At 41.4% G+C, this 27,383-nt stretch overlaps 2 protein-coding genes across 9 annotated transcripts; one reads left to right on the top strand and one right to left on the bottom strand.

Annotated features, from left to right (window-relative positions):
* The first annotated feature begins 7,438 nt into the window (after positions 1-7,438).
* LOC104592972 (cysteine proteinase COT44) lies at positions 7,439-9,301 on the top strand. The gene is made up of 4 exons (XM_010252556.3): positions 7,439-8,077; positions 8,242-8,477; positions 8,595-8,735; positions 8,856-9,301. The coding sequence occupies exons 1-4, from the start codon at positions 7,561-7,563 to the stop codon at positions 9,147-9,149; spliced, it is 1,188 nt and encodes a 395-aa protein (XP_010250858.1). The 5' UTR covers positions 7,439-7,560; the 3' UTR covers positions 9,150-9,301.
* On the bottom strand, positions 9,279-26,842 carry LOC104592971 (serine/threonine protein phosphatase 2A 57 kDa regulatory subunit B' theta isoform-like). 8 transcript variants are annotated; one of them, XM_088901562.1, is made up of 5 exons: positions 25,394-26,460; positions 24,975-25,180; positions 23,935-24,624; positions 23,340-23,865; positions 9,279-10,146 (listed from the first exon to the last, which is right to left on the bottom strand). In XM_088901562.1, exons 2-5 carry the CDS (start codon positions 25,001-25,003, stop codon positions 9,787-9,789), a joined length of 1,605 nt encoding a protein of 534 aa, XP_088757688.1. In that variant the 5' UTR covers positions 25,004-25,180; positions 25,394-26,460; the 3' UTR covers positions 9,279-9,786. The 8 variants fall into 8 exon arrangements, with proteins under 8 accessions (XP_088757688.1, XP_088757687.1, XP_088757690.1 ...); XM_088901561.1 differs by lacking the exon at positions 25,394-26,460 and adding an exon at positions 26,529-26,842 and having other exon boundaries at positions 23,340-24,624; positions 24,975-25,147; XM_088901564.1 differs by having other exon boundaries at positions 23,340-24,624; positions 24,937-25,180; positions 25,394-26,452.
* Between the last annotated feature and the right edge of the window lie 541 nt (positions 26,843-27,383).

Raw genomic sequence — 27,383 nt, 5'->3', positions numbered from 1 at the left:
GCTCCCTGCAAGATTTTACTAACATAATATATGGGTCGTTGGACCCGGTCTGCCTCCTTTACTAGTACCGAACTGACCACCTCGTCACTAGCCAAGAGGTACAGTTCTAAGACTTCGCCTTCCTCAGGCCGAGCTAAGGTTGGCACACTGGCGAGGTAAACTTTTAGCTCGTCAAACGCGAGCTGGCAGTCTTGGGTCCATTCGAACCCTTTGCCTTTGATTGCTTTGAAGAAGGGTAGGCAACGATCTGCCGACTTGGACATGAAGCGGTTTAGAGCGGCTATGCGGCCGTTTAGCCTCTGGACTTCTTTTATTTTTCGAGGTGGTCTCATATCTAGGATGGCTTTTATCTTGTCCGGGTTGGCCTCGATACCGCGTCGATTGACAACGTAGCCTAGGAATTTGCCCGAGGTGACGTCAAAGACACATTTGTTGGGGTTCAATTTCATGCTAAACTGACGCAGGATTTGGAAGATAGAGTCCAAGTCTTTTATTAGTTCTTGTGAAAACCGTGTCTTGACGACCATGTCGTCTACATAACACTCTATCTTTGTGCCGATCAGGGGCCGAAACAGCCTATTTACAAGTCTTTGGAAGGTCGCCCTGGCATTTTTTAACCCGAAGGGCATGACCTTGTAACAGTATAGACCGAACTCGGTTATGAAGCTGGTTTTTTCCTCGTCGGACTGGTCCATCCGGATTTGGTTGTAGCCTGAGTAGGCATCCAGGAAGCTTAGCAATTCATGTCCCGAGGTCGCATCCACTAGGCGGTCGATCCTAGGAAGGGGGAAGCAGTCTTTTGGGCAAGCTCGGTTCAGGTCGGTGTAGTCGACGCACATGCGCCACTTGCCGTTCGCCTTTTTCACCAGCACAAGGTTGGCCACCCAGCTCGGGTAATGGACTTCGCTTATGAAGTCTGCCGCGAGGAGCTTCTCGACTTCCTCGTCGACCGCTTTCCAGCGCTCTGGGGCTAAGTTCCGTTTCTTCTGTCTAACAGGTCTGACTAAAGGGTCAGTGTTAAGTTTGTGAGTTATAAGACCAGGGTCAATACCGGGCATATCGGCCGCGGACCATGCAAAAATATCTAAATTTTGGAGTAAAAAACTTACTAGTTCGGTTCGTAGGGGTTCTTTGACGGAAGCGCCAATCTGGAGTGCGCGAGCTGGGTCCGTAGGCGAGGTTGGGATCGCGACTGTTTCTTCTGTGGGCGAGGCTCGTTCTTCGCCTTGTTCCGCGGGTCGCTCCAGATCGAGGTCGCCGGCCGCCTTGGTCTTTCCCTTTAGGGCAGCAACGTAGCACTTGCGGGACTCGAGCTGGTCGCCCCGCGCTACCCCCACACCGAAGTCCGTAGGGAACTTCATGGCCAAATAGTAGGTGGAGACCACCGCCCGCAGGATATGCGTGATTGGCCGCCCTATTATGGCATTGTATGGGGAGGGGGTCGCGACCACCCGGAAGTCGTGGTTGAGTATGACCGCACAAGGCCACATGCCGACTTCCACAGGCACCGTTATTTTTCCAAGGGGCCTGACTTCCTCTCTGCTGAAGCCCACCAGGGGAGTGCTTGCGGGCTTTAGTTCGCTCCTCGGCAGCTGTAGCCGATCAAACGCCGATTTGAAGAGGATGTCCGCCGAGCTGCCCGAATCTACGAGTACGCGCCTAACCTCGAAGTCGCTGATCCTTAGTTTGATGACAAGCGCGTCATCGTGAGGGTAGCGAACTCCTCGCGCGTCGTCTTCTGTGAAGAGGATTGGCTTTTCGGTCTTTGGCCTTTTCGGAGGGTTCCGCTCCTCGAGGACTGCTTCGCGAACTGAAGTCTGGGCTGCCACCGATGTACACCCTGCTACCACCGAACCTCCCACAATTACATGGATGGTTCCCCGAATTGGCCTCTCTTCCGGAGGCTGTCGCTGCATCAGTTCGGCTAGCCTGCTGCTAGTTTCGGGGGCGTCATTTTCGTGCTCGCCCGGCCGATCCGCTTTATTGCTATTATTGTTGCGCTGTACAAAGTTTCTTAAGTATCCGCGACGGATGAGCCCCTCTATTTCGTCTCGGAGGTTATTGCACTGCTCGGTACTGTGACCATGGTCCCTATGGAAACTACAATACAAATTCTTGTTTCTTTCGTTCGCATTTCCCTTTAGGCGAGGTGGCCATTTCACGTACGGGGCGTCCTTAATCGTCATTAAGATCTCGGTCCGCCTCGTGTTCAGTGGCGTGTAATCCGTCCGAACTGGCAGGGGAGCTCGGAACGACTGGTTCAGTTTTGGGTCCCGGGCCGGGTTTTTTCGGTCGGCTGAGTTAGAGGGCTCGCCATCCCTCTTTCTTTTCTCGTTTCCGCCTTCGGTTCGTTGGTTGATTTCCTCCTCCGTCCTCATGAACTTGTCCGCGAGCTTGAGGAACTCGGCCACGGTCGCGGGCTGGTTGGCTACCATGTGCCATTTAAACTCCTTGTGCGTCACCCCTCTTTTTGCTGCAGTGAGCTGCACCGCGGGGTCTAACCGCGGTATCTGTAAGCATGCTTCATTGAATCGTTTGATGTAGCCCCGTATGGGTTCTCCTTCCCTTTGGACTACCCCGAAGATGCTTTCCTCTGCTCGGGGGCACCGTTTGTTGGTGATAAAGTGTGCAGTGAAGACCTGCACGAACTGAGCCCAACACTTTATCGATCCGAGGGCCAGGTTCCTGTACCAAGTGCGGGCTACACCTTTGAGGGTGATGGTGAAAGCCACACACATGCATGATTCGATGGCTCTGGCGAGGTGCATTTGGGACTGGAAAGCGTCAACGTGGTCGTTGGGGTCGAAGGACCCGTCATACTTGTCTAGAGGCGGGAGCTTGAAATCTCTGGGCAAGGGGACTGCCAGGAGTTCTGACGCGAGGGGGGAAGGAACTGAGAGAATCGGGGCAACTCCTACCTCGTCCGAGCTCGTCTCGCCTTTGCCTCTGAGCTCTGACAGGACGCGGGTGGCGGTTCGTCGACCTCGACGGCGCCTTCGCTGCTAAGTGGGCCTTGTATTGGCGCTGCTGGCCTCCGTGTTGCCGAGCTCAATGGGCCCGAAGTGCTGGTAGTCCGCTGCTGCCAGTGCGCCGAATTGGTTTTCCACGAGTGGGAACTCCGGTTTGGAGCCCCGAGGTGCCGCTCTCGCGGGCGTGGTTCCCGACCCGCCTGCGACCTGCGAGGCGGGGATGACTTTTCTCTCTCTCCGGCCTGGGGACGAGGCCTGGCTGTTTGGGGGATCTGGGGCCTGGAGGCCTTTCCTTGGTGGAGGCGTCCATCCTACGGAGAGGCCTTGACCGGCTTCAGAGCAGGGTGGCGAGGTGGAAGTAATGGTTGGTTCGGTGGCAGTTGGGGGAATTGCTGTTGATAGTGATACTGGGAGAGGTTGTGCAACACTTGGTGCTGGTGAAGCTGGTGTTGCTGGAATTGTTGCATCTGGGCTTGCATTGCCCGCATGCACTGCATTAGGTCGTCCAACCGATTTTGGCTAGCTTCCAGGGGGACGGCGGTTGGTTCAGTGAAGGTAGTTTCGATGGGGAGGGGAAAGGGGATGTTTGCGGCAGGTAGGTTTACAGGCGCCACTGCTTGTGGCGTATTCAGATTGGGAATTCCGTCCACCGAGAGGGGGATGGTGAACTGCCCAACACACACCACAGGAACTTGAGGCTGTTCCCCAGTGGTGTTTGTCTCTGTGCCGCGTCCGGCGTTGCTGGAGGAGGCTATGAGTATTGAGTTTTTCAAAGAAGAAGAAAGGGGTATGAAAGTTTTGGAGGGAGGCCTTTTGAAGCGTTCCCATAGACGGCGCCAATTGATGGTGCACAATCCGGCCGATCTTAGCTGTCAACGATCTTGCCTCTGAACCGGGTGGCAGGGACCTGAAACGGAGGGAAAAGAGAAGCTCCGGGGAGAACCCAGCGTAAGGGCTCCGAAGCTCAAGTTAGAGTCTTTCAAAGGCAAGATTGACCAGATAGCGCAAAAGTTAGCATACCTCGTTCCTGGGGGGTAGGAGCCTTTTATAACCACCTCGCGCACTCACTTCCAGGCTTCCGTCAGATCGGGCATGATTACTTCTGAACTCCTGCCAGTTCGGATGTCATTTCCTCTGGCTGGACAGAACCGCCACTGCTCCTTTTGTCGGAGCCGTCTCTGCGGCTAGTAACGACGGTGGCAGGTGGCGGTAGCAGGAGGCCGTTTGAAGTGCGGCTGTCAGGCGTCGGATCCCAAATCAGTCAGGTGCGTCGCCCTTGGATACGGACGTCCTTGGCGTCAGGTACGTTTGGTCAGCCTGGTGTTTCGAAAGCGAAGTGTTGGAGTGAGCGAGATGTCTTGAGTTCGGTTTGGGGAGTGTTCCGAGCTACCATGGGCCAGCTCGGGTCACAGCTTCGCGAGGCTTTGGGGCCCAATATAGTTCGTGCTCCTTGCAGGGAGCTCGGGTTCTCAGTAGGGAGCTCGGACTCTTAATAGGGAGCTCGGACTCCCAGTAGGGAGCTCGGGTTCTTAATAGGGAGCTCGGACTCTTAATAGGGAGCTCGGACTCCCAGTAGGGAGCTCGGACTCCCAGTAGGGAGCTCGGACTCTTGGTAGGGAGCTCGGGCTCCTAGTAGAGTGGTCTGGAGTTCGGGCTTAGTAGTGAGCTTGGACTTGCTTTCGGTGTTCGCTTCGGGCGCTCTACTGTCCCGAATTGCTTGTTTTTGCCACGTGTCGGGTGATTGCAAGGTCGGGCCAAATTCCCCTTCATCAGTTCCAACCATGTTGTGGAGCAATGTCACTCTTGTTTTTGTTTGGGTTAAAGATTAAACATATCCTAAGTTTTTATAATTTGACTTAAGCATACGTTCAGTTTTTCAAATAGTCTTAAAATATACCTTATCGGCTGACCCCACTGACTTAAACCTATCCTCATTTCCTTTTCCCTTTTATGAACCTAATATTTTAAAACTCCTATTTTACCCTTTGAAAAGAATAGAAGCTAATTTCTCAATGTATCATCTATCGCTTCAAGTTTTTGTAGTTTTCAAGGTTTTACATTTTATTAGGTGATACCCATTTGCTTCAACTTATTTTAAACAGTCCCGATATGACTTTGAAAGCATAGGCTTGTCCTAATTTATTTCCTAATCTATAGACGCTTTCAACTACTTTGAATGTGTAGAGGTACCTGTAACCAGTGGCTCATGCTCCGATACATAATTTTTCTTTTGGTGGTTGGTTAATGTGTAATAAACTTTCTAATAGTTAAAAACAGGGTGATAATGGATCTGAGGTCTATCAAAACCATCCATTGGTTAAATTTCCATACATCAAGTATATGTTTGGCATTGATGCTGCAGATATAGCACCTTTTTTTCAGAAAACAGTGTTGTTGATATGTGGGTTGGAAGCACCATTTTTTGAGAAAACGTTGTCTTTTTTTGTTTGGAATGGCTGCTACTAGCCTGCCAGGTAAGACATTTCCTGGAGCAACAACAATGTTTTCTGTTTGGTACCAATGCTCTAGGAAACGTTTTCAGCATTGGTACCTATTACTCAGTGCCATGTCTTGTCCCTGTCACTACCACCTCATGTCCCTGTTGGCAGCAATGAGCTGCAACACCAGGAAACGCCAAATTCGGTGTTGCTCTAAGCCACACCTTCCCAATTTCCAAGGTGTGGCTTAGAGCACCGTTTTTTATGGAAAAAAATGGCTTCAAACAAACAGGTGTTTCCTAGAGCATCATTTTTTCCAACGTGGCACTGATGTGTCACCGTTTTCTAGAGCAATGGCATCAATGCCAAACAGACACCAATTTATTTCGTTAATTATCACTTTCTAGAAGCACAGATGGGCTCTGCTTTTCTAGCCATGGGTGACAGTTATTTTGCAAATACAAGATTCAAGAAAAGATGATAAAAATCGTCTATTCTTTTGTATTCTTTGACATGTAATATTCCATTGTTTCAGAATTTTTCATGGCCCAATTTATAGAGAGAGTTGAGAATTAGATTCTCTTTTAAAATTTGAAGAATGATGAAGAGTAAAAAAGAAAATTCTTTTTGGCTACAAGGTATATTTAAATCTATTTGAAAAACTCAGAATATATTTATGTCAATTTATAAAAACTCAAGGTATATTATAAGTATTTTACCCTTTTTGTTTTCAAAAACAAAAATCAACATTGTTGTCGAAACATCCCTACTCCCTAAGGTGTTGTTTGACAAGTCTTTTTTGAAAGATTTTCTAGAAAATTTGATGGCCAAAAGACACAGTGAGCTTTTACCTAACAATTTTGACAGCCCAAAGATCGTTTGGTTGGAGGCATGTCTTTCTACATAGAGACGAGACTTGAATAGGTGAAAAAAGACAAAAAAACTCCACTTCTAGTTTCCCAAAATAAGCTCGAATCAAACTTCTCATATTTTTTTGGAGCATGATCTTTTGGTAGAAAGATCTTCCCCCAACCAAATGGGAAAAGATTGAAAACCAAACTGCCAGAATTCTAAAAAGCTGAAAGCCCGTGTGAAAAATCAGGCCAAACGGGGCCTTTATTTTATGTATTTTGAAGTAGCTCATTCCCCAATCCATAACCCCCACCCCCTAAGGCATGAATTTTCACTCCTAAATTCTGACCATTAGGGCCCCGGAAGGGTATCCTCGTGAGACTAGCTAGTCAAATGCTAATTATTGAGAGAAACTGAGGAAAGGAGAGATGACTTTGGATCAGAGATCAAATCAGCCCCCCATAACGTTCCACAACATATTCTCGCGGTGTATTGAAAACATCTCTCAATGATAATACCAGAATGATGTCATCATTGAGAGATGTTCACAAGGCACTACAGGGATGTGCTGTGGGACATTGTGGGGGGCAATCTTGTGGAGGGCTGATTTGAACTCCTTTCATAAACATGCAAGCTAACAAACGGCCAAAACGTAACTGGACGGCTCACGTAGAATATAGTACCTACACGGCTACACCTACACTACACTTTACAGTATCCGTCCAAAAGAACTTCACTCGTCAGTCGTCACGATGATAAAGGACGGTGTCGCTTTTTTATCCATTTCTCATCCAATCATCCTCTCTAATAATAATACCCACACGCAGACGCAATTTCAAGTATCAAGTTGAGATATTTCACAAACAACTGCGAGGAGCCGAGGACACAGAACCAGGTCCGGAAGGAAACCATGAACGGTTCGAAAATCGAAATGGATCCGTCTCATGTAAACTAATTGGGCGATCCGTGATCGCATCCAAACCCAATCCAAAATCCGGGTTTATGAATACAGAGGAAATGCCTCTATTGGTTATATAGCTAGAGAGGCAGGCATAAGGCAACTACTTTTCCTTCGGCATTCATTTGGAAGGAACCAATGAACGAGAAGAGAGACTCGTACAAGCAAAATCCTTCCTCCTTTCATTGTCTGGTGATTGGTGAACCAGTCGTGAAGTGGAAGTATGAAATCATCTCATCGCTTCCTTCCTCCACAAAAAACTTCTGATACAAATTATATATACACAACCAACCAACCAACCTAACATGCCATCACCATTCACCACCCACTCAACTTCCATCCCATGGCCACGGCGAGGAGGTTCGTTGCCTTTCTTCTTTTATGCTTACTTCCTCTTCTACCCACAACCTCTGCTGCTTCCCATGGTGACTCGGTGGTCCTAGGAGTTGCCGATGAAGACATCCAGTCCGAGAGCGCCATCTTCAGTCTGTACAGGAGATGGCTTGCCATTCATCGACCTCACGACATCAACTACAGGGTGACAGGTCGTGACTGGGATTTGGGCCGCCAGAATACGTTGCTCAAGAGATATAACATCTTCAAGAACAACGCTCGCTTCATTCATGCAAGTAACAAGAGGACTGACGTTACTTACACTCTGGGACTCAACAAGTTCGCAGACTTACCTAACGAGGAGTTCCGTGCAATTTACACATCATCAACCACTAGAGTCCTCAGACAACAAGGTGGGGTTATGGGGAGAAGCTTCATGTATCAGAATGATACACAACCTTTGCCGGCCTCTGTAGATTGGAGAAGCAGAGGAGCTGTTACTGGAGTCAAAGACCAGGGCCCATGTGGTGAGTTGCAGAAGAAAAAAACTTTTAATACCAAGAACCATCCATCTCAGCTCAGGAATCGGGTTCATATATAGGTTTTCTTATCGAAGTGATTTTTTTTTTATAGAATTTATTATCACATCGAAATGAATTTTAACTGATTTAGTTGCAATTGCAAATCCTAGGGAGTTGTTGGGCTTTCTCGACAGTTGTGGCAGTCGAAGGCATCAACCAAATCAAATCAGGGCAGCTGATCTCCTTATCAGAGCAAGAACTGGTCGACTGCGATAAGAAGGTAAACCAAGGCTGCAACGGCGGCCTAATGGACTATGCTTTCCAGTTCATTGCTGAGAATGGTGGAATCAGCAGTGAGGACGATTATCCTTACACTGCTACCGACAACAAATGTGATCTCACAAAGGTAATTTATAACAAGTAAACATCTTCCTTCTTATTTAGGCCAACAGTTTTTTTTTTTTTTTGGTTTCCTTTTTTTATTGTTTATTCATTCATTCATCTACCAACTTTCTTCCGGCAGAAACATTTGCATTCGGTTGTTATAGATGGTTATGAAGATGTTCCTGCCAATAGCACCGATGCTCTGATGAGAGCCGTCTCTCATCAGCCTGTTTCAGTAGCAATAGAAGCTGGAGGGATTGAGTTTCAGTTCTACTGGAAAGTAAGTTTCTTCATTCATTCATCCTCGTGGTTCTGACCACGAAGAAGAAAAGACAAGTTAGTTATAAAACAGGCTTATGGTAGTCAACAGTCAACACTGATTGTGCACATCTCCATGCAGGGGGTGTTTGGCGGGGCTTGCGGGACAAATCTGGATCACGGGGTTGCAATTGTAGGTCATGGAGAGTCAAAGGAAGGGATCAAGTATTGGATCATTAAGAACTCATGGGGATCCGACTGGGGGGAGGATGGCTACATCAGGATGAAGATGAATGAAGCAGAGGGACTGTGTGGAATAAACATGATGGCATCATATCCAGTTAAATCCACACCCAATCCTTCCAAAGCAAAAATAAGTGACACCCTTATCTACCTGCCCACTGGAAGAAAGTTTGGGCAGCCCTTGGCTTCGTGAGAAGCTGTGAAATGAAGAAAAGAGATAGGGAATGTAATTTACAACAGTTAATTTTGTCTAATTTGATGGCAATAGATGGACAATCTGTATACATATTTTCTTTCTCCCATCCAACACTTGGAAACTAAATTGATGACAAGATTCCACACCAAGCAAAGATTTCATTCATAAAGCCTTTAACATATAGCGAAGGCAATACATATAAATAAACAAAAGACTAAGTATTTCATTAACACTCAGGAAACAATTGAAGTCAAGTATAGAATGCTAGGTAAATGGATACCTATGACCTGAAGCCCTCTATCACCCTCCAGAATCAACTACAGAAAGGACACAATTACCAGCCCACTCTCTTCCTTTGAATGAAGAGCAATTGCCTGTAAAACTTGTTTGCTTTGTTCCCATATATACAGTCCCTGAATACAAAACACAAGTCGGGGCCAGTATGTTCCTGTACAGTGGAGTTCTTGGTTCTATGGAACCTGACAACCCAAAACAATTGGAAGTAACAGGGCGTGAGCTACTAAAAGAATAAAGAACAGATTTCCACCTCCTGAAGCATGTTTACCCATTTCATGACTCAACACCCAATTGAAAATTGAGACCATTGGAACTACCAAAAGATATCTTTCTTTGTCTAGCCCGAAGATGTGCGAGGGGGTGTTACATGGGCAACAAGCACGGCCTCATTACTTGCAGCTTTTGATGCAGCAATCTCTTCTAAACGCTTCCATGTTGCTTCTCGCTTTGCTGTAATATCTTTCTCTTTTGATTCATCTTCCTGAAACTTGAGAAGGCATTCATCAAATAGCTCAGGATCAAGGTCAGAGAATATTTTCCGGACATTTAGTGTCAAGCTCTGAACTGCTTGATTCCAGTGGTTTCTAGCATTTTTCTCCAAGGCAGGGAAGATGATAGGCAGTATAACTTTGCGATTTTGTTTGATTAAGTTCTCAACATGATCATTATTCCATAAGAACAAAGCTCTCTCCGCCACCTGCAATGAAAGCATCAATTATATTGAGTGTGATTCAATTGCTTTAGTGCAGAAGCCATCATATCACCTAAGATACTTGAACTAGACCAATCAGTGACTGCATGAACCTTGAATCCTAACTACTTGGGTCTGCTACATAAGGCCATTACCCAATATCTTTTTTTTTTTTTTTTGATAATTGAACTATTGGTCGCTGCCATCTTCTTGGGAGGGGTAGATTAGATTTGGTCTTTAACTTTTTGGCATTTTTTTGCACAAAGTAGCTGCTCTTAGACTCGAACCCGCATTGTCATGCTTGCCAGCACAAGATTTTACCATTACACCAAGCAATAAACACGAATCCCAATATTTCACATGTTGGAGTTTTCCTTTTGAAAAATTGCAATGCTGATTAGGATAAATCTTCAACTTTCTTCCACTTTGGACTCTTTAATTATTGAGTAGATACAGCCATTAAGTTATCTATATGTATAGAGTAAGTTTCAATTAAATGGGATATGATATAATTATTAATTAAATATTAGTGAAGAAGTTTATGCTTTCTTGTCATTGATAATCATGAAGAATTACATTATTTTAAGGAACAAAATGTAAACGAGTCAATTACATCTATAATGTTGTTTCTCCAATCCACTTACCCTAAGGATGTACAGTAATTAAACTAACTTGTTTTCAAAATTTTCTTAGAGGATATTTGGATAAGATTTTGTATTTTGCTACCTATGAAAGCACCTAGACAGGAGGTAGCTCCTAGGTGATTAAATGGTAGACTAGGGGCCCCAGTAATATATGCTTTTGCTATCAAAAGAAAGCATATGATCATCATAGAGAATAGTATGGTAGGTTTTGGAAAAGAAAGGAGTGTCAAATAGGTAATGTGGACCTAATTAAGGATATGTATGAGAGTGCAACAATAAATGTTAGAATAACTGCGGGAGAGACATCAGATTCTACAATTACAATAGGTTTTCACCGAGGCTGAAGGCTCAGCACTTGGTCATTATTTATTTGCACTTGTCATGGATGAATCGACTAAACATATTCAAGAGGAGGTCCCCATGATGCTTGTTGTTTTCTGATGGCATAGTAATAATTGATGAAACTAATGAAGGATTAAAAACAAAATTAGGTTTATGAACAAATACCTTAGAAACAAGAGGTTTTAAAATAAGTATATATGCTGGTGACAAAAAAAAAAAAAACAGAACATTATGTAATAGTGTGAATCAGGGTACACTTAGGATTAGAGATCAAGTGATAGCTCAATATGATCTCTTCCATTCCATTACCTTGGTTCAATAATCCATAACAAGGGAGAGATTTAGGAGGAAGTCGCCCATGTGATTAGAGCAAGATGGGAAAAACAGAGCGGTGGATCAAGAGTCTGGTAGATGAATACCACTTAGGATAAAAGGAAATTTTTATAAAATGGTTTTAAGGCCAGCAATGCTGTATGGAGAGAATGTTGTGCAGTCAAGAAACATGTCCAAAAAATGTGTTTAGCGCTAAAGGCTTTGAGTCTACAAAGATGTGGTTCTTGATTTTGCTAAAAAAACATGTCCAAAAAATGAGTTTGGCAGAAATGCAATTGTTAAGATGGATGAGTGGGAAAACTAGTAATGGCATGGCACATCAGAAATGAATCAAATGAATTTACAAGTAGCTGCAATAGGTGATAAAATGGGGGAAGTAGACTACATGGTTTGGTCATGTACACAACAACAACAACAACAAAAAAGGAGAGAGAGAGAGAGAGATCTATTACAACTTTTAACAGGATAAAGAACAAAAAGGGCATGGATTGAAGTAGTAAGGAATGATTTAAGGGCTCAAAATTTAATAATGGTTATGGCACTAAACAGAATGAAATGGTAAAACAGGATTCCAGTCAGAATTACAAGTACTTGTTAAAGTTCAACAAGTGCCTAAGGATTCCCTTTATAAGATTGTAAATGAAAAGCTCCAACTCATGACCAATGAGGGCCTTTGTCTAATTGGAGAAAAAGGATATCTTAGCCATCAGCAAACATCCTTAGCAATCTACTTTCTTTTGTTTTATGTCGGACAATTTGGAAAGAATGCAATTTTTTTTTTTAATTTTGAAGATAAGAACTGCTCATTGGATCATGTGGTGAAAGTATAAGCAATAAGGCAATAACTAAGATGCCTTAAAGATTTTCAACTACAGGGGATTGCTAGGAATGACATCAGGAACATCCCTACTAGTCCAAGATGCAGAAGTAGAGCAGCAGCAAAAGGAATCTTGGAAGAATAAATGTTAGAGCAGCTAAATAGAACAGTATAGGATAAGTCAATTACAGTTGGCTGAATCAAACAAAGAAGAAAGAGATTCAGTAAATTCAGAAATGTAATGTCTAATAGAAATTACTGACTATAAATGGCTTCTCATAACCATATATATAGACTCTCTAGACTTGCATTAATTTCTCTTCTGTTTCTTGGGTCTAACTTAGTAGCTAAGAGTAGAAATCACTGATTGTAGATTTAGTTGAATTTCTTGTGAAAGGAAAGGGGAGGAAGATAAGATTTCAGTAGTAGAGAAGAAAAGAGAGAGAGAAAAGAATAGGAAGTCAACCAAGATTCTTGAATTAACCCTAGCCACCAACCCCTCATTATATTTATATTTAACTTAAAGGATGAGATATTACAAGGATGCCCTTAGTAGGGCGGCTACTAATGTAGCTGAACAGTCACAACTTAAAAACATAAACTAATGGGCCTAAAGCCCAACAACTTCCTAACTAAATAGCTTAAAATAAGAATAAAAAACTAGGCCCAACTCAACACTCCCCCTCAAGTTGAGAGTAAATGTTACACATTCCCAACTTGCGTAGATCATGCTCCAACTTGTTCTTTGCAACACCTTTTGTGAGAACATCCGCGAGCTGTAGATCAAAAGCAATGTATGGAAGACAAACTTCTCCTGAAGTTACTCTTTCTCTGATAAAATGTCTATCCACTTCAATGTGCTTAGTTCGGTCATGCTGGACTGGGTTATGGGCAATGTTAATTGCTGTCTGGTTATCAGATTATAACATCATAGGTTCTTCTACATGTACACCAATTTCTTCTAATAGGGAACGGATCCAGAGAAGTTCTGAAACTCCATGTGCCATGGCCCTGTATTCAACTTCAACACTTGATCTTGCCACCATTGTTTGTTTCTTACTCTTCCACGAGACAAGGTTACCCCCAACAAGGGTGCACACTCCTAAAGTTGATCTCCTGTCATCAAGGCATCCTGCCCAATCTGCGTCTGTATAAGCCTCTAGTTTCAACTGTCCATGATCAGTAAACAATATGCCTCTGCCCGAGTGTCCTTTCAAATAAGCAAGAATCCTGTTAACTGCCTCCCAATGCTGGACTCGTGCATCATGCATGTATTGACTTACCACACTTACTGCATAGGAAATGTTTGGTCTTGTCATACACAAGTATAGCAGCCGACCCACAAGTCTCTGATATCTCCCAATGTCCTTTACTGGTTCACCTTCCGATGCATTGATTCTATGGTTCTGATCAATAGGGGTACTGATTGCCTTCGTTCCAAGCTTCTTGTCTCTTGAAGAAGATCCAAGACATACTTCCTTTGAGAAATAAAAATTTTATGTTTTGATCTTGCAACTTCAATGCCTAAGAAATATCTCAATTCTCCAAGATCCTTAATTTCAAATTCTTTATGTAGATTCCTTTTCAGACAATCAATCCCACTTAGGTCATTCCCCGTGACAACAATATCATCCACATAAACAATTAGGACTGACACCAAAGATCCCCTTCGCTTCGCAAACAATGTATGATCGGATTGAGTTTGAGTGTAGCCAAAAGCAATCAAGGCCTTTCTGAATCTGTCAAACCATGCTCTGGAAGATTGTTTCAAGCCATAAAGTGACTTCTTAAGCCTGCATACATTTCCCTTTTCAGTATCACTGTAAAAGCCAATAGGAAGATTCATATACACTTCCTATTGCAGATCCCCATTTAGGAAAGCATTCTTCACATCAAGTTGAAACAAGGGCCAAGAGTATGAGGTAGCAAGAGAAAGAAGTATCCGAACAGAGGTAATCTTTGCAACTGGTGCAAAAGTCTCTAAGTAATCAATACAATAGGTCTGTGTGTACCCTTTTGCAACAAGTCTTGCCTTCTACCTTTCTATACTTCCATCTGGCTTATATTTTACTGTGTAAACTCATCTGCATCCAACTGTCTCCTTGCCTTCTGGTAGATCCACAATGTCCCATGTTTGATTCTTAATCAAAGTTGCCATCTCTTCTTGCATAGTTGTCTCCTACTCAAGTTTGGAGAGAGCCTCACTAACACCCTTGGGTATAGAAACTGAGTCAAGGGAGGAAAGAAAAACACGGTAGAAGGAGAAAGTCCATTGTAGGATAAGTACTATGAAATACAATGAGCAGTACACTTTCTCTTCCCTTTTCTAAGAGCAATAGGAAGATCAAGGTTATCTGTAACAGGGTTAGTAGAACCAATGGGAACTGAAACAGTAGCGGGACCAAGAGGAATACCTGAATCCATGTCAGCCGAATCTGGAGTCTCCAAGGAATCGACAGGAAGTGATGTGAATTCTGCTACATTGGAATCAACCTCCTTGTGAAGTCTCTGTCGAAAGTAATGTTGAGAAGCAGGACACAAAGGAGGTGGTAAGGTAGGATGGTCAAGCATAGGAGTAGACACAGGATGGTCAAGCACAGGGGTAGACACAGGGACTGGAACTGGAACTGGGAGAGGAATAGACTGCTGACTCACTTCCCCAAAACACTTCCCCTGAGAAGGATTCTTTGAAAAGAAGCATGTGGATTCAAAAAAAGTGACATCCATGGTAACATGCTGGCTCCCAGAGATTGGATCATAGCAGCAGTACCCTTTCTGATTTTCTACATATCCAAGAAAGACACACTTCTTTGCCTTAGGATCAAGCTTCAAGCGGTGAGGACCAAGGATATGTGCAAAGCAAACATACCCAAACACCCTAAGAGGAACATGAAACATCTCCCCCTCAGGGAAAAGGAGACTGAATGGGGTGTTGAATCCAAGTATACGAGAGAGCACTCTGTTAATCAGATATACTGCTGTGAGAACTGCATCACCCCAAAACCGAACTGGAACTGTAGATGTGCTCATCATGCTTCTTGCAATCTCAACAATGTGTTTGTTCTTCCTTTCTACAGCACCATTCTGCTATGGGCTGTAGGGACAACTGCTCTAATGGACAACACCATATTCTAACAGATATGAGGCAATGTGTTTTTCAAAATATTCCCTGACATTGTCTGATTTGAACACCTTTATTCTTGTTCCAAACTGTGTTAACACCATCTGATGAAATTGCCTCACCAAGGATGGTACTTCATTGCGGGATCTCATCAAGTAAATCCAAGAGTATTATGAGAAATCATCCACAAATAAGAGAAAATATCGACAACCTCCCATAGAAGGAACATGGTAAGGTCCCCACACATCCGAATGAATAACATCAAAAGAAGAAGAACACCTTTTATTACTAGGTTTAAATGAATGTCTACAATGCTTTCCAATTTGACAACCTTCACACTCCAAACTTGACAAACTAACAGACTCAAAAAGTTTTGGAAACAAAAGACTCAAAAGAGAAAAAGGTAAATGGCCCAAACGATTATGCCAAAAGCATAATTTGACCCACAGACCCTGACTCACTATCCCTGCTGACATGATGACTCTGATGAGGAGGAAGAATATCCAGGAGGTAAATCCCATTCACTTCACGGCCACTCCCAATTGTCCTCTTTGAATCCAGATCCTACAAAATACAATGACCAGGAGAAAAAATTACCGAGTAGTTCAGGTTCTTAATCAAACTACTAACAGATAACAAATTAGTACTCAATCTAGGAACATGAAGGACTGAGGGCAGAGAAATAGAATCACTAATCTTGACAGATCCCTTCCTAGCAATAGGAACATGGGATCTATCAGCTGTGGACACCCTATCTCTGCCAGAATAGAGCTGGCAAGAAGAAAAAATAGTAGAACTATGGATCATGTGCTCTGAGGCTCCAGAATCTACAATCCAAGGAGGTCCCTCCTTACTTGAAGTAGAAACATAATTTGCAGTGACGTGTGAACTACCTGTGTAAGCAAAGGAATTAGAGTGGACTCCACCAGTGCCACCTGTACTTTATTGTTCGCTTGTTGTTAAACTAGAAATGGCTGTATCCCGCTGGTTCAAAAGTTGCCCATACCTCTCAAATTCGGCCCTTACTACAACAGCTACAACAGACTCCAGAGCAGCTATAGTAGAAGGGGCCGGAATGTCACCAGTAACTGCCATGTGTGCATTTCCCTTCTTATTTTTCAGTCTAGTCGGCACAAGATGTGGGTGAAGCTTCCAGCAAGTATCTATTGTGTGTTTAGGTTTCTTACAGTAGTCACAAATCAAATCTCTTTTATCTTCCTTCTTGATTTCACTGCCACCCCAATCTCCACTTTGTTTAGGTTTCACAGTACTCACCATGGCAGACTAATTAGAAACAGGATTTTTCATCATCACATCTCTCCTGCTCTCCTCCCCTGACACAAAGGCATATGCCTGGGAGAGGGTAACACTGTCCTTGGAAAGAAGATGTTGTCTTCAATATCATACTCAGGATTAAGGCCAGCAAGAAATTCAAACACCCTATACTTCTCTAGATGTTTCTGATAGGTAACTGCACCCTTAGTGGTTTCCCAAGCAAATGTCTCTAAATGGTCAATCTTCTGCCACAGGGTTTTAAGGGTTGAAAAATAGGCTGCAACAGGTCTATCTCCCTGCCTTGTAGAAATAATCTGATTTCTCAACTGATAAGCCCTAACAACATTCTCCCTCTGTGAATAGGTTTCTGCAACCCCATCCCATATTTCCTTACCTGTACTTGCCCATAAAAAAATTTCTTATATGGGGCAACATGGAATTACACAACCAAGTCATCACCATATAATTCTCCTGTACCCACCAGGAGTTGCTAATTTCGGGTTTCACTTCCTCACCAGTGATATACCCTAATTTCCCACGAGCACCAATGGCCATCTTTGCAAATTGTGACCATTCTAAGTAATTTGCACCATCCAACCTAACTGTGATAATGGTCCCAGTCCCGAAAAGGTCTCCAACACCACCTCCTACTGGTCTCATTTCACTCCCGAGCTTATTTTCAACTCCGTGACCCTCCATGCTTCTCAAAAAATGTAAAGAAAATAACTAAAATATATAACAAGATCAAACGAAACACTTCTGGAACCAACAACACCTTTCTGGTGTCCTAGACTGTCTTTCCACAAAAGATTCCTTTTTCTGTGGAACGGGAAAAGAGAGAGAAGAGGCAACCGCTCTCTCTAGAAGCCTCCAAATCAGGCAGGACTTGAACCACCCCTTACAGAAAACTCCAAGTAACCCTAAAAAATTAGGGCGCCACTTCCTAGGTCAAAATTGAAGAGTCCAACAGAAACATGACTCTTCCTCTTTCTCCAGTTTTTCCTGATTTTGATGAAAAACCCTAGACCAGCTATAGGGCAAACAGATCCACCAAAAAATCCAAAAACTAGGCTTACCTGAGAACTTCGATCAACCTCTTAAATCACCATGCAGTCGGCCTATCTAAGGTTGCATGAGGAAACAACTCAAGGAACCTTCGGCCTGCTCTGATACCAAGTAGAAACCACTGATTGTAGATTTAGTTGAATTTCTTGTGAAAGGAAAGGGGAAGAAGATAAAGATTTCAGTAGTAGAAAAGAAAAGAGGGGGAGAAAAGTGTAGGAAGTCAACCAGGATTCTTGAATTAACCTTAGCCGCCAACCCCTCATTATATTTATACTTAACTTAAAGGATGAGATATTACAAGGATGCCCTTGGTAGGGCGGCTACTAATGTAGCTGAACAGTCACAACTTAAAAACATAAACTAATGGGCCTAAAGCCCAACAACTTCCTAACTAAATAGCTTAAAATAAGAATAAAAAACAACTAGGCCCAACTCAACACTAAGCATTACATGAGAAACACACAAAATTCATTCCAAGACTTAACTTTGACACAACAAACTTCATGAAAGGACTTAACTACAAGAACCCCAAAATACCTACTTTAACCCTGCCTAAAAAAGATTAAAACACCCTTGATTAAAATTCTTATTTTACCCTTTCTAGACAGTCCAAATTACTAACCTTAGAACTAAAACCTTCAACAAACAATGACTGAGAAATCAACCAAACATTCCCCTTCTTACAACAATGTTTATTCCCCATGGGAGTATCATGTGAACTGCATTTCATCAGGGAATGTGCTCCATTTTATGTATTCTACCTGCTTCATATAGATGATTATCTAAATATCTAACCAGCATAAATTACTTTGTGTACATGGAGGTTGTCCCTTATTAACACATATACTCTATAAAGCATTATTTCTTTCTTGCATCCACCACCCTCTGGATCAAATAAGTTTATATAGGGATGCAAGCGGATCGGATTTGAATCAGGGTATACCCGAATCCGATCCGACACTATTAATTGCAGATCCAACCCAATTCGGATATCATAAACATGGATTTGAATTCGAATTTGATGAGGTAGTTGGATCTTCGGATCTGACCTGATCCGATTTGATATTTTTAAATAAATAAATAAATTATTAAAAGAAAAATAAAATATAACAATTTAAATAAAGAAAAACAAAATATACAAGTATCTTTTCAACTATTTTGATAATATATATAAATATTTTTTATAAAAAAATAAATAATATAACAAATTTACAAAATGCAATATAAATAATATATTTATAAATAAATAAATAACATATATATCGGATCGGATTTTCTTGGAGGGGTGATCCGAATTCGATCCAATTTCTGATTGGGTCCTATTATCCAATCTGAAGATCCGAAATGGGGCTATCTGAATCTGAGAATATAGGATTGGACTTCTAATCGAATCGGATCATGATCTGATCCATTTGCACCCCTAAGTTTATATGTATTGCATTGTAAAAGAAGGGGGAAAAGGGGTGCTATGCAATAGGCACAATCTTTATTTTTACACAATTCTTTTATTCATAAATTAATAAATATTTGATTTATTGCTGATCAAAACAAAGGAAAATATGAAACTACTAACCATTTAACCATCAGATATCTTATACAAAATGGCCCATTACCATGTTGCTTGAAAAAATCATGTGACACTAACACCAAGGTGATTGATAAAAAAATCCAGGCATTCCTTTTTGAAACATGCTTGGACTACTATAATCGAATCCATTTAAAATTCCTTGGTTGCTTAGGCACTAACCTTGACAGAACTTGTCAAGATCCAAACATTTCTCTATGTATTTAAGCTTTTCAGCTAAGTTACTCAAAGAGATCACTTAAAAACTATCTTACTTCATAGAAGAAGAACAGAATAAGTATCAAGCTTTGGTTATTTCTCCACAACCTATCAAGAAAAAATCCATCACCTAGTTCCAAGGTTCAAAATATTGATACACCCGATACGCCTCTACTGGCATATCAGAGTGTATCAATAGTTATTTCTTTATTTTTTTAGTTTTTTTTTTCAAATCTGGTCCAGAGGGGTCAGTTTAAGATCCATCCACCCCCTGAACCGGTCGAGACCCCGAAACACCCCCTGCAGGGGCATATCGGGAAGCCCCCAATACATATGGATATTTGAATTGAACCTTGCCCAGTTCTACGATTTTCCTTTTTTATTTTTTGCAAAACGATGTGTACATAAGAAGATGTATAAAGCAATGAGAAAGCAAGGCATCCTTCCTAATACAAAACTATGAAGTAAGAGACTATGACTAACACCAAGGTTCAAAGTATCAATACTCTCAATATGGAGAAAATGCATATCGAGAGTTTCGTTCTAATCGATACTCTTCATTTTTTAAGATAAGATATGCCGCATCACATATTAACGTGTAGTGAAGTTGGAATTACTCAATTCTTCATATTTAGAATATCAGTGGATTCAAAAAAACTGATGTGCATCATACGATACACACTGTTACATATTGATACTTTGAACCTTGACTAGCACACTATACAAAAGCCTTTTGGACCCTGATGCCCATCAGTTTTTGAATTGAGACTTCTTGGAATCCACCTTTGTTAAGCAAATAATTGAGTAATTATGTGTCTAATTTAATTAAAGGGGTGACGGGTGACCAGGTGGGTCATTTATTGGTGCAATGGTAAAACATAAGGTTGACAAGCATGAGAACATAGGTTTGAGTCTGAGAGAGCCATGCATGAAAAATGCTAGCAGTTAGGTCTGTATCCAGTCCACTCCTCCCAAAAAACCTGGACAGCAAAGACCAAAATTGGGCAATGGATTTTTGTCTCTATTTTCATTTAGGAAATGACTAGTACCCCTGGCACAAGCGCACAACACCTAGAGTCTAGCTCCACTTGATAGTGTTAATGGAATCCCCTCAAATCAAGAGCAGATAATTGTGATTAGGGTTGTACACGGGTCGGTTCAGTTTGGTTTCACTTGCGCCAACTGAACCAACACTATCAGGTTGATTATTGGGCCAACCGAAACCAACCGACAATGACATAAAACTAGGGATGGCAATTTTCCCCATCCCCGACAAGGACCTGACTTCCCCAACCTGATGGGGTCAGGGATAGGGATTGTTTTGGCGGGGCGGGGCGGGGCGGGGAGGGGAATTAATAGGAATCCCCGATCGGAGTCGAGGTTAGGGATTAAATTTTTTATTTATTTTAAGTAAATTTATTTATTTTTTAAATATTGTTATCTAAAAAATTTTGGGGATTCGGGTCCCCGTAGGAAACCCATCCTCGTCGGGGATCGAGGATGGAGGACAAATTTTATCCCTGACGGGATCGGGGACGGGGATGGGGGTTAATTTAAGAATCGGGGTCGGGGGCGGAGAATATGATCCCCGCCCCGTTGCCATTCCTACATAAAACTAATTTTATTTACTTATTTACTTTTTTCCATTTCAGTCGGTTTCATCAGTTAACCAAGCAAAAGACAGGTTGGACCTCCACTCCAATTATTCTTAAAATAGTTGATTGAGACTTGAGGTAGAGGATCAGTTGTACAGTCAGTCACTACACAGTTTTAGCTCTAGGGGCTTTATGTGAGAGAGATGTTAGACAACTTAGAGAGAGAGAGAAAGAGAACAGGACTAACAGGCTAGCAGCTGATATTAGTTAAAATAAAAAAAAAAATGTATAAAGAGAATAGGAAAAGTCTGGCTTCTGTGACAGTACCATAAGTTGCCATGTATCCCATATTCTCACTAATATATATAGTCTCAGTTCAAGTCTGTTTCAGTTTGGTTTTTAGGGACATAACCCATAAATGAACCGAGTTATCAGGTTTTAATATTTATCAAACTGGAACCAACCAACTTTTTAGAACAGCCCTAATTGTGATATTGCGTAGCCATATGCAACCGAGTAAGAAAGGTCATTACCTCAGTTTTGGTGGAGTTTGCATCCCCAATTGGCCCACCAAAAAACATTAAATAGATCCCTCCACACCGAGAAACACCCTCATTCTATATTTCACTGTCAACCCAAGATCAAATTATTTTGCATGTTTCAGTCCTTTAAGACACTTATGCCCACTCAATAGAATATAAATTGATAATTTTGCTTTCTTTTTTTTATTTTTTTGCTCAAAATCCAATTCTGGATATTTGTTATGAAATATTGCTTTCTTTTGACCACCAAAGCTCCAAATCTCCAATCCACATAAGCATAGATGATAGACCATGTATCATCTCTCCCTCACTTCTACAACTGACCTCTTAAACATCAAGTATTAACATGCATAGGAAACAAAAAGAAAAAAAAAGAAAAACTTTCACAACTACTGAATGCTTCTGTTGATGTTTCTTTTTCTCCCATGGTTATAATGGGTGCCAATCAAATCTATATATAAATGTCTATTAAAAATAAATATAAGTACCATCCACAACCAATTACTTGCCACCCAAGATTAGCCAAACTGATGACACCTAGGAAGGAACAGTAGGCTCATAGCATTATAAATAGTAGAACCAGGAAGATATTTAAACATATTCAATAAAAGAATAGATGAATACAAAATATAAGAATGTTCCAACTCTGAATTACAGAAAATACAGGAAGGCAAGAAAGCAATCATCAGACAGAAAAGAAGATTATTATATTGATAATTGATCAAAAAAAAGAAAAGAATATTATTATTTTTTTCATATATAGTTCTAAACTAAATAATTAGAAAGAAACCAAAAAACCAAAGAAGAAACAAATGCAAAACATAGATTACGACAAGTCAACAACACCAAGGCCATATTTCTCATCATCTGATTGGAGTACATGATCAAATAGGATACATTGTTTTCCTCTTGGAAGAAATCAAAAAGACTATCCTGAATTGTTTTTTGGTGTTCATGCTAGCAAAAAAAAGAAAAGAATATTATTATTTTTTTCATATATAGTTCTAAACTAAATAATTAGAAAGAAACCAAAAAACCAAAGAAGAAACAAATGCAAAACACAGATTACGACAAGTCAACAACACCAAGGCCATATTTCTCATCATCTGATTGGAGTATATGATCAAATAGGATACTTTGTTTTCCTCTTGAAAGAAATCAAATAGACTATCCTGAATTGTTTTTTTTTTTTGGTGTTCATGCTAGGGTGTTCCCCTGAAACAACATGCTACACCGTAACCTAAATGTGTGGTAAGGGTTGCTAGGGCACTCCCTGGAAGCAATGTATCACAGCTACTGGAATGGCAAAACAGGATTCATGTAGCCAACCCCATATAGTTGGGTGTTGGGATAAGGATTAGATGATGATGATGATGATCATCATCATATAGTTGGGAACTTGGGACAAAGCCCCAATTTACATTATGTGCTGTGGGGCTTGGAAGTTTTTTGCCTTTAGATTATAATATTTTTAAAAGCAACTCTTACCAAACACTTGAAACACTTTTTGGCTCAATTTTGTTTTCCACAGCCCAATGCTCAACAAAAAAAAAAAGTTTATCCAAACAGAGCCTTAAGTTTCCCCATTCATGGTTTTACTTTGCAAAAAAGAAGCATGTCCTTGAAACTGGAATGAAGGAAACTAGAAAGAACATGATGGGGAAACCTGAAAAATTTAGTACCTGAAAGTGTGAACTGCTCAAGCATCGAGAGATCTGGCGGAACAAAGGCACCATACAGCGTTGAAATTCTGGAGGCTGAGTTGCTTCCAAAACTTCCTCCAGCTCACCCAAAAACATTACCTCTTTCGAACTATTTGTAATAGGCCAATACTTTAATAAACCCCTTATAACAGTATCAGCAAGCTTGCAGTCTTTCTCTACAAATTGTGCAATGCAGTATGATAGCTGCTGATGGTACATGGGTATGCATTTTGGCTTGTGAAGGGGAATCAGTGCACGAACGAGGAATAGTTTGTGTTCTTCTTTCAGTGGAACAGCAAATCCATTGATTATACTGCCTAAAATCTCAAGAAGTTCAGCAATCCCATTATGCTTCTCAGTTTCAAAAATGAAACGGTAGAAGATGTTATTTATCGCCTTCCTGATGAATGGACGATGTACCATAAATTTTCCATAAATGCGGTGTAGGATAGTCTTCAAGTACTCTCTTTCTCTGGGATCTTCAGAGTCAAAGAGATCCAACAATCTGAGAACAAAAGAATGGTCAATGTATCTCTTAGCCAACTTTGCATCAGTCTCAGGTGATGCAACAAACCTTAGGAGGAACTCATATATAAATTGCAAGTGAGGCCATGCAGGATCCATTGAAGGTTCTTCCTCTTCCAAATCAAAGGCTTCTAAAACCTTGTTTTCACGGGGTGGAGAAGTAAGTGACCTAAACAAATTCACAGATACCATTTTTGTCATTTCTTGCATGACAATTTCCGTGAATTTTCCATTTGCTGAAGTAACATAATCCACAAGCTCTAGCAATGTCTGTCGCTTTATGTCCTTTTCTTTCAAGTTCTTTGTCGGGTCAGTGAAGTCAAATATGACACAACATAAGTTCAGCTTTCTAATAAATAAGTTCTGCTTCTCGGAGCTGGGGACTTCCCTAAAACCAGGTAATGCATCATAAGAAGAGGTAGCTGAATTCCCATTTAACTTTGAATTCAGAACTTGAGGTAACTTATTTCCATGATTTAATCCTGAACATGGAGCAGAATTAGGGGGTGGAAGAGATGTACTATTTGGGTTCCCAGCACGATTGCTAACTAGTTCACTGCTTCTTGAATTTGTAGAAGCATTTGAAGGAGTGGGAGCAGTTCCGCCTGACTCGCGATTTTCAGCTGACTTAGATGGCTTGCGAGGCAGCCTACCAAGTATCTGCTTGATCATGATTAGGATAAAGAAACAGATGTACCACCTCTTGAGCCCCAAAACCCGCCTTTTATGCTCCAAAGCTCTTTCAAAGCAGAATACAGTCCATCAGCACAGAGAAATTAATCCTTTTCCATCTAAGAAGGAAAAAATTCACATTCAAAAACCCATTGACTGAGGTTTTTAGTCCACGCTAGCTTCCTAGAAGCATCTTTGCTCTTTATCTGAAACCCGGCTTGTTGTTCAGTTTTTCCAAATCAAGGACGAGTTTCCCATTCTCATCAAGAAGGAAAATTCAAACCAAATTCTAAAGACAATCCCATAAACGGAAACCCATTTTAAGCCAGAGATCAAACAAAATCTTTAGTTTCAACCAATCAACCGAAAAGGAATTTACCTTCCAAAAAGAAAATAGATTTCCCAAAAAGATCACACCTTTTTCTTAAATCGGAAAGCAGATGCATAAAATTCTTCAAACCCAAAGATCAGCGACAACTTTCTAGATTGAATCCACACCCCCAGAAGCTGTCCTCTTCTTAGTTCTTCCGCTAAAAGAAAAGGGCCAAGAATATTCTCCTCTTCCTTTTCCCAAATTAACAGCAATTCAGCTGGATCAAAAGAAGACAAGATCTGGGTATGATCTAGAAAACCAAGATAACATTTTTCATCAAAAGCAACCAAGTAGGTTTAAGAAAAAAGAATAATCAAGAAAAAAGTGACAATAAAACTAAGCTGGTCAGACGCGCATACCCGACAGACAAACACACGGATTTCAAACAAAAAGCTAAAAGGAAAAGAAAAAACATATAAACCCGGATGAAACAAAGAGAGATGAGAGAGTGATTGATACTTACAGAGAGACAGAGCTCGGTGGGTACTGATGAGGAATATGAACGACAAAGATGGAGAAATTCTGGGTATATTGAGTCAGTGGTCGGAAACCAAAAAAACCCACCAACTAAAAAGGTTAGACAGACAGTAATCCCTTTGTTATTTGCTGTAGTTGTTTTTGTTCGTTATCATCTTCCCGAACTTCTTTCTCTAACACCGGTCTCTGTTTTTCTTCTTTCGGTCTTCAGGCTCACTGATGATTAAAAAAACAAACTGACCGAAACTGCCCTCCGAATCCTCACAAAACCCCGTGTTTATGGCCTTCGATGGCAAAACGTTGAAAAAATAATTGATTAATAAAAGAAAATACTTATCTTTCTTTCCACAACTAGTATTTTACTTTTTGCTTTCCACATGTTTTCTTTTCCCACTTTTTCATCCCTTTATTTATTTGTGTACTTTGTCTCTCTTTCCTTCTTTGGTTTCCTCCTTTCATAAACATGAAAATTAACAAGCACCGTCAAAAAATAAATAAAATAACGATAACAATAAAAAATTTTCAGTTAATAGTACCATTGATTTTGATATTATTGTGGATGCTTGTCTGAGTAATGATCCTCTGCTCAGGCTGTATACTCACAATTGGTGTACTTTGTAATGTCTGCTTCTGGGTAGTGGGTAATCAGCGAGAGCCATGATCAAATAGAGAATGGACTTCTATTTGATGGTTTAGTTTTTCAAAGGTGTGGCCCTGTCTAACACTGAAACAGTGGTTCAGGAGAACTCAATAGTCAATGCCTGGGTTGATAAATGGTAGAGATGAGCCCATGAAAAGATTAGTCATTTGCATAATAATTCAAGCAAATTCATGGTTACTGGATAGATTTCTACTGGGAGAGTTATACTAAGATAAGTAGATTTATCTACTTGAAGTAGTGATACAAAAAGGTCTTTAGTTTGACGGTTTGTCAGTGGGAATTCTCCCTCTCTCTCTCTCTCTCTCTCTCTAGTCCTTCCACTATTCCAGCTTGCAGTTGCAGGTGTGTTTGTTAACTTCTTCCGGAGGCGGCCTAAATGGGGATCGTGTCCATGCGAAAATGATGCGACATGGCCACAGCAGATATGAGCTCGTTTGTATAGTTAATAGATGCTCCGTACCTGCAGGCTGAGTGGCTGACTTGATCCTCCCATCCTCGCCATGTCGCCAGATTTGACTGAATTTGAATACCATCCATCATTCAACCAGTCTAACGAACCAAAGAGACCGAGCTTCGGCAGTTCAGCCCAGTCTCCAGGTTGCCTGGTCTGACCTGTCGACCTGGCTGCCGTGCTGGGCGCTAAGCGTTGCATGATCTACGACTGCAAGTTGGTATCAGATCCACCAGGGCCTAACAAGCTGTAGGGCTGTACGCCATTGGAATTTGCAAAGTATCCACAACCCCACGAGCGATAAAGAATCCTCCTAGCAGTGAAAACTGATGAAAAAGCATTCTGTTCCATTCTTTTTCTATTCTATTCTATCTTGTATGTACAGACTTTCTTCTTTACGCTGAGAAGTGTCAAACGCCATTCATTCAAAGAGGACCCATTGGAGTTGTATCTGTACAAAATCCGTGTCAGAGATGTGCCACTAACAGACAGCTTCATGTACCAAATTTTACCACGTGGAAAGACCACTGGCATGAATTTTTTTTTGGCGCTATACAACATGGATAAAGCAGTATTTGCAAATGTTGGCGAGATTCTAGAGTCGAATACATAGGGGCAATTTGATAACTGTGCCAAAGGTAATTCCTAAATTGGAAAATTGATTAATCTGAGGGGTATTTTTGGTATACAATAAAGCTTTAAAGGGTGTAAAATAATCACCCCTAGGTCTTGAGTTGATCAAACGTTAAGTTTTACATTTTTTTAAATCTAGAATCTTTTCAGCATTTGGCAGCAGTTACCAAATGCCACCTTAGTCCAAATCCCAATTGGTTATTTCACCATTTGACCTTCATGGAGACTATT

Source organism: Nelumbo nucifera, chromosome 3 (genome assembly GCF_055504915.1).
Source record: "Nelumbo nucifera cultivar China Antique chromosome 3, China Antique-T2T, whole genome shotgun sequence".
Lineage (NCBI taxonomy): Eukaryota > Viridiplantae > Streptophyta > Magnoliopsida > Proteales > Nelumbonaceae > Nelumbo > Nelumbo nucifera.
The sequence above is the reverse complement of the archived record's forward strand: the minus strand, read 5'-3'. Positions and strand labels throughout refer to the sequence as shown.

Coding starts and splice junctions, on each gene's coding strand:
- LOC104592971 (XM_088901561.1), bottom strand. CDS start 25,003: ATGCATCTGCTTTCCGATTTAAGAAAAAG. Junction 24,625..24,974: donor CTTTCCGATTTAAGAAAAAG/GTGTGATCTTTT, acceptor CTGCTTTGAAAG/AGCTTTGGAGCATAAAAGGC. Junction 10,147..23,339: donor TGAGCAGTTCACACTTTCAG/GTACTAAATTTT, acceptor CTTTCATTGCAG/GTGGCGGAGAGAGCTTTGTT.
- LOC104592972 (XM_010252556.3), top strand. CDS start 7,561: ATGGCCACGGCGAGGAGGTTCGTTGCCTTTCTTCTTTTATGCTTACTT. Junction 8,078..8,241: donor CAAAGACCAGGGCCCATGTG/GTGAGTTGCAGA, acceptor TGCAAATCCTAG/GGAGTTGTTGGGCTTTCTCG. Junction 8,478..8,594: donor ACAAATGTGATCTCACAAAG/GTAATTTATAAC, acceptor TTCTTCCGGCAG/AAACATTTGCATTCGGTTGT.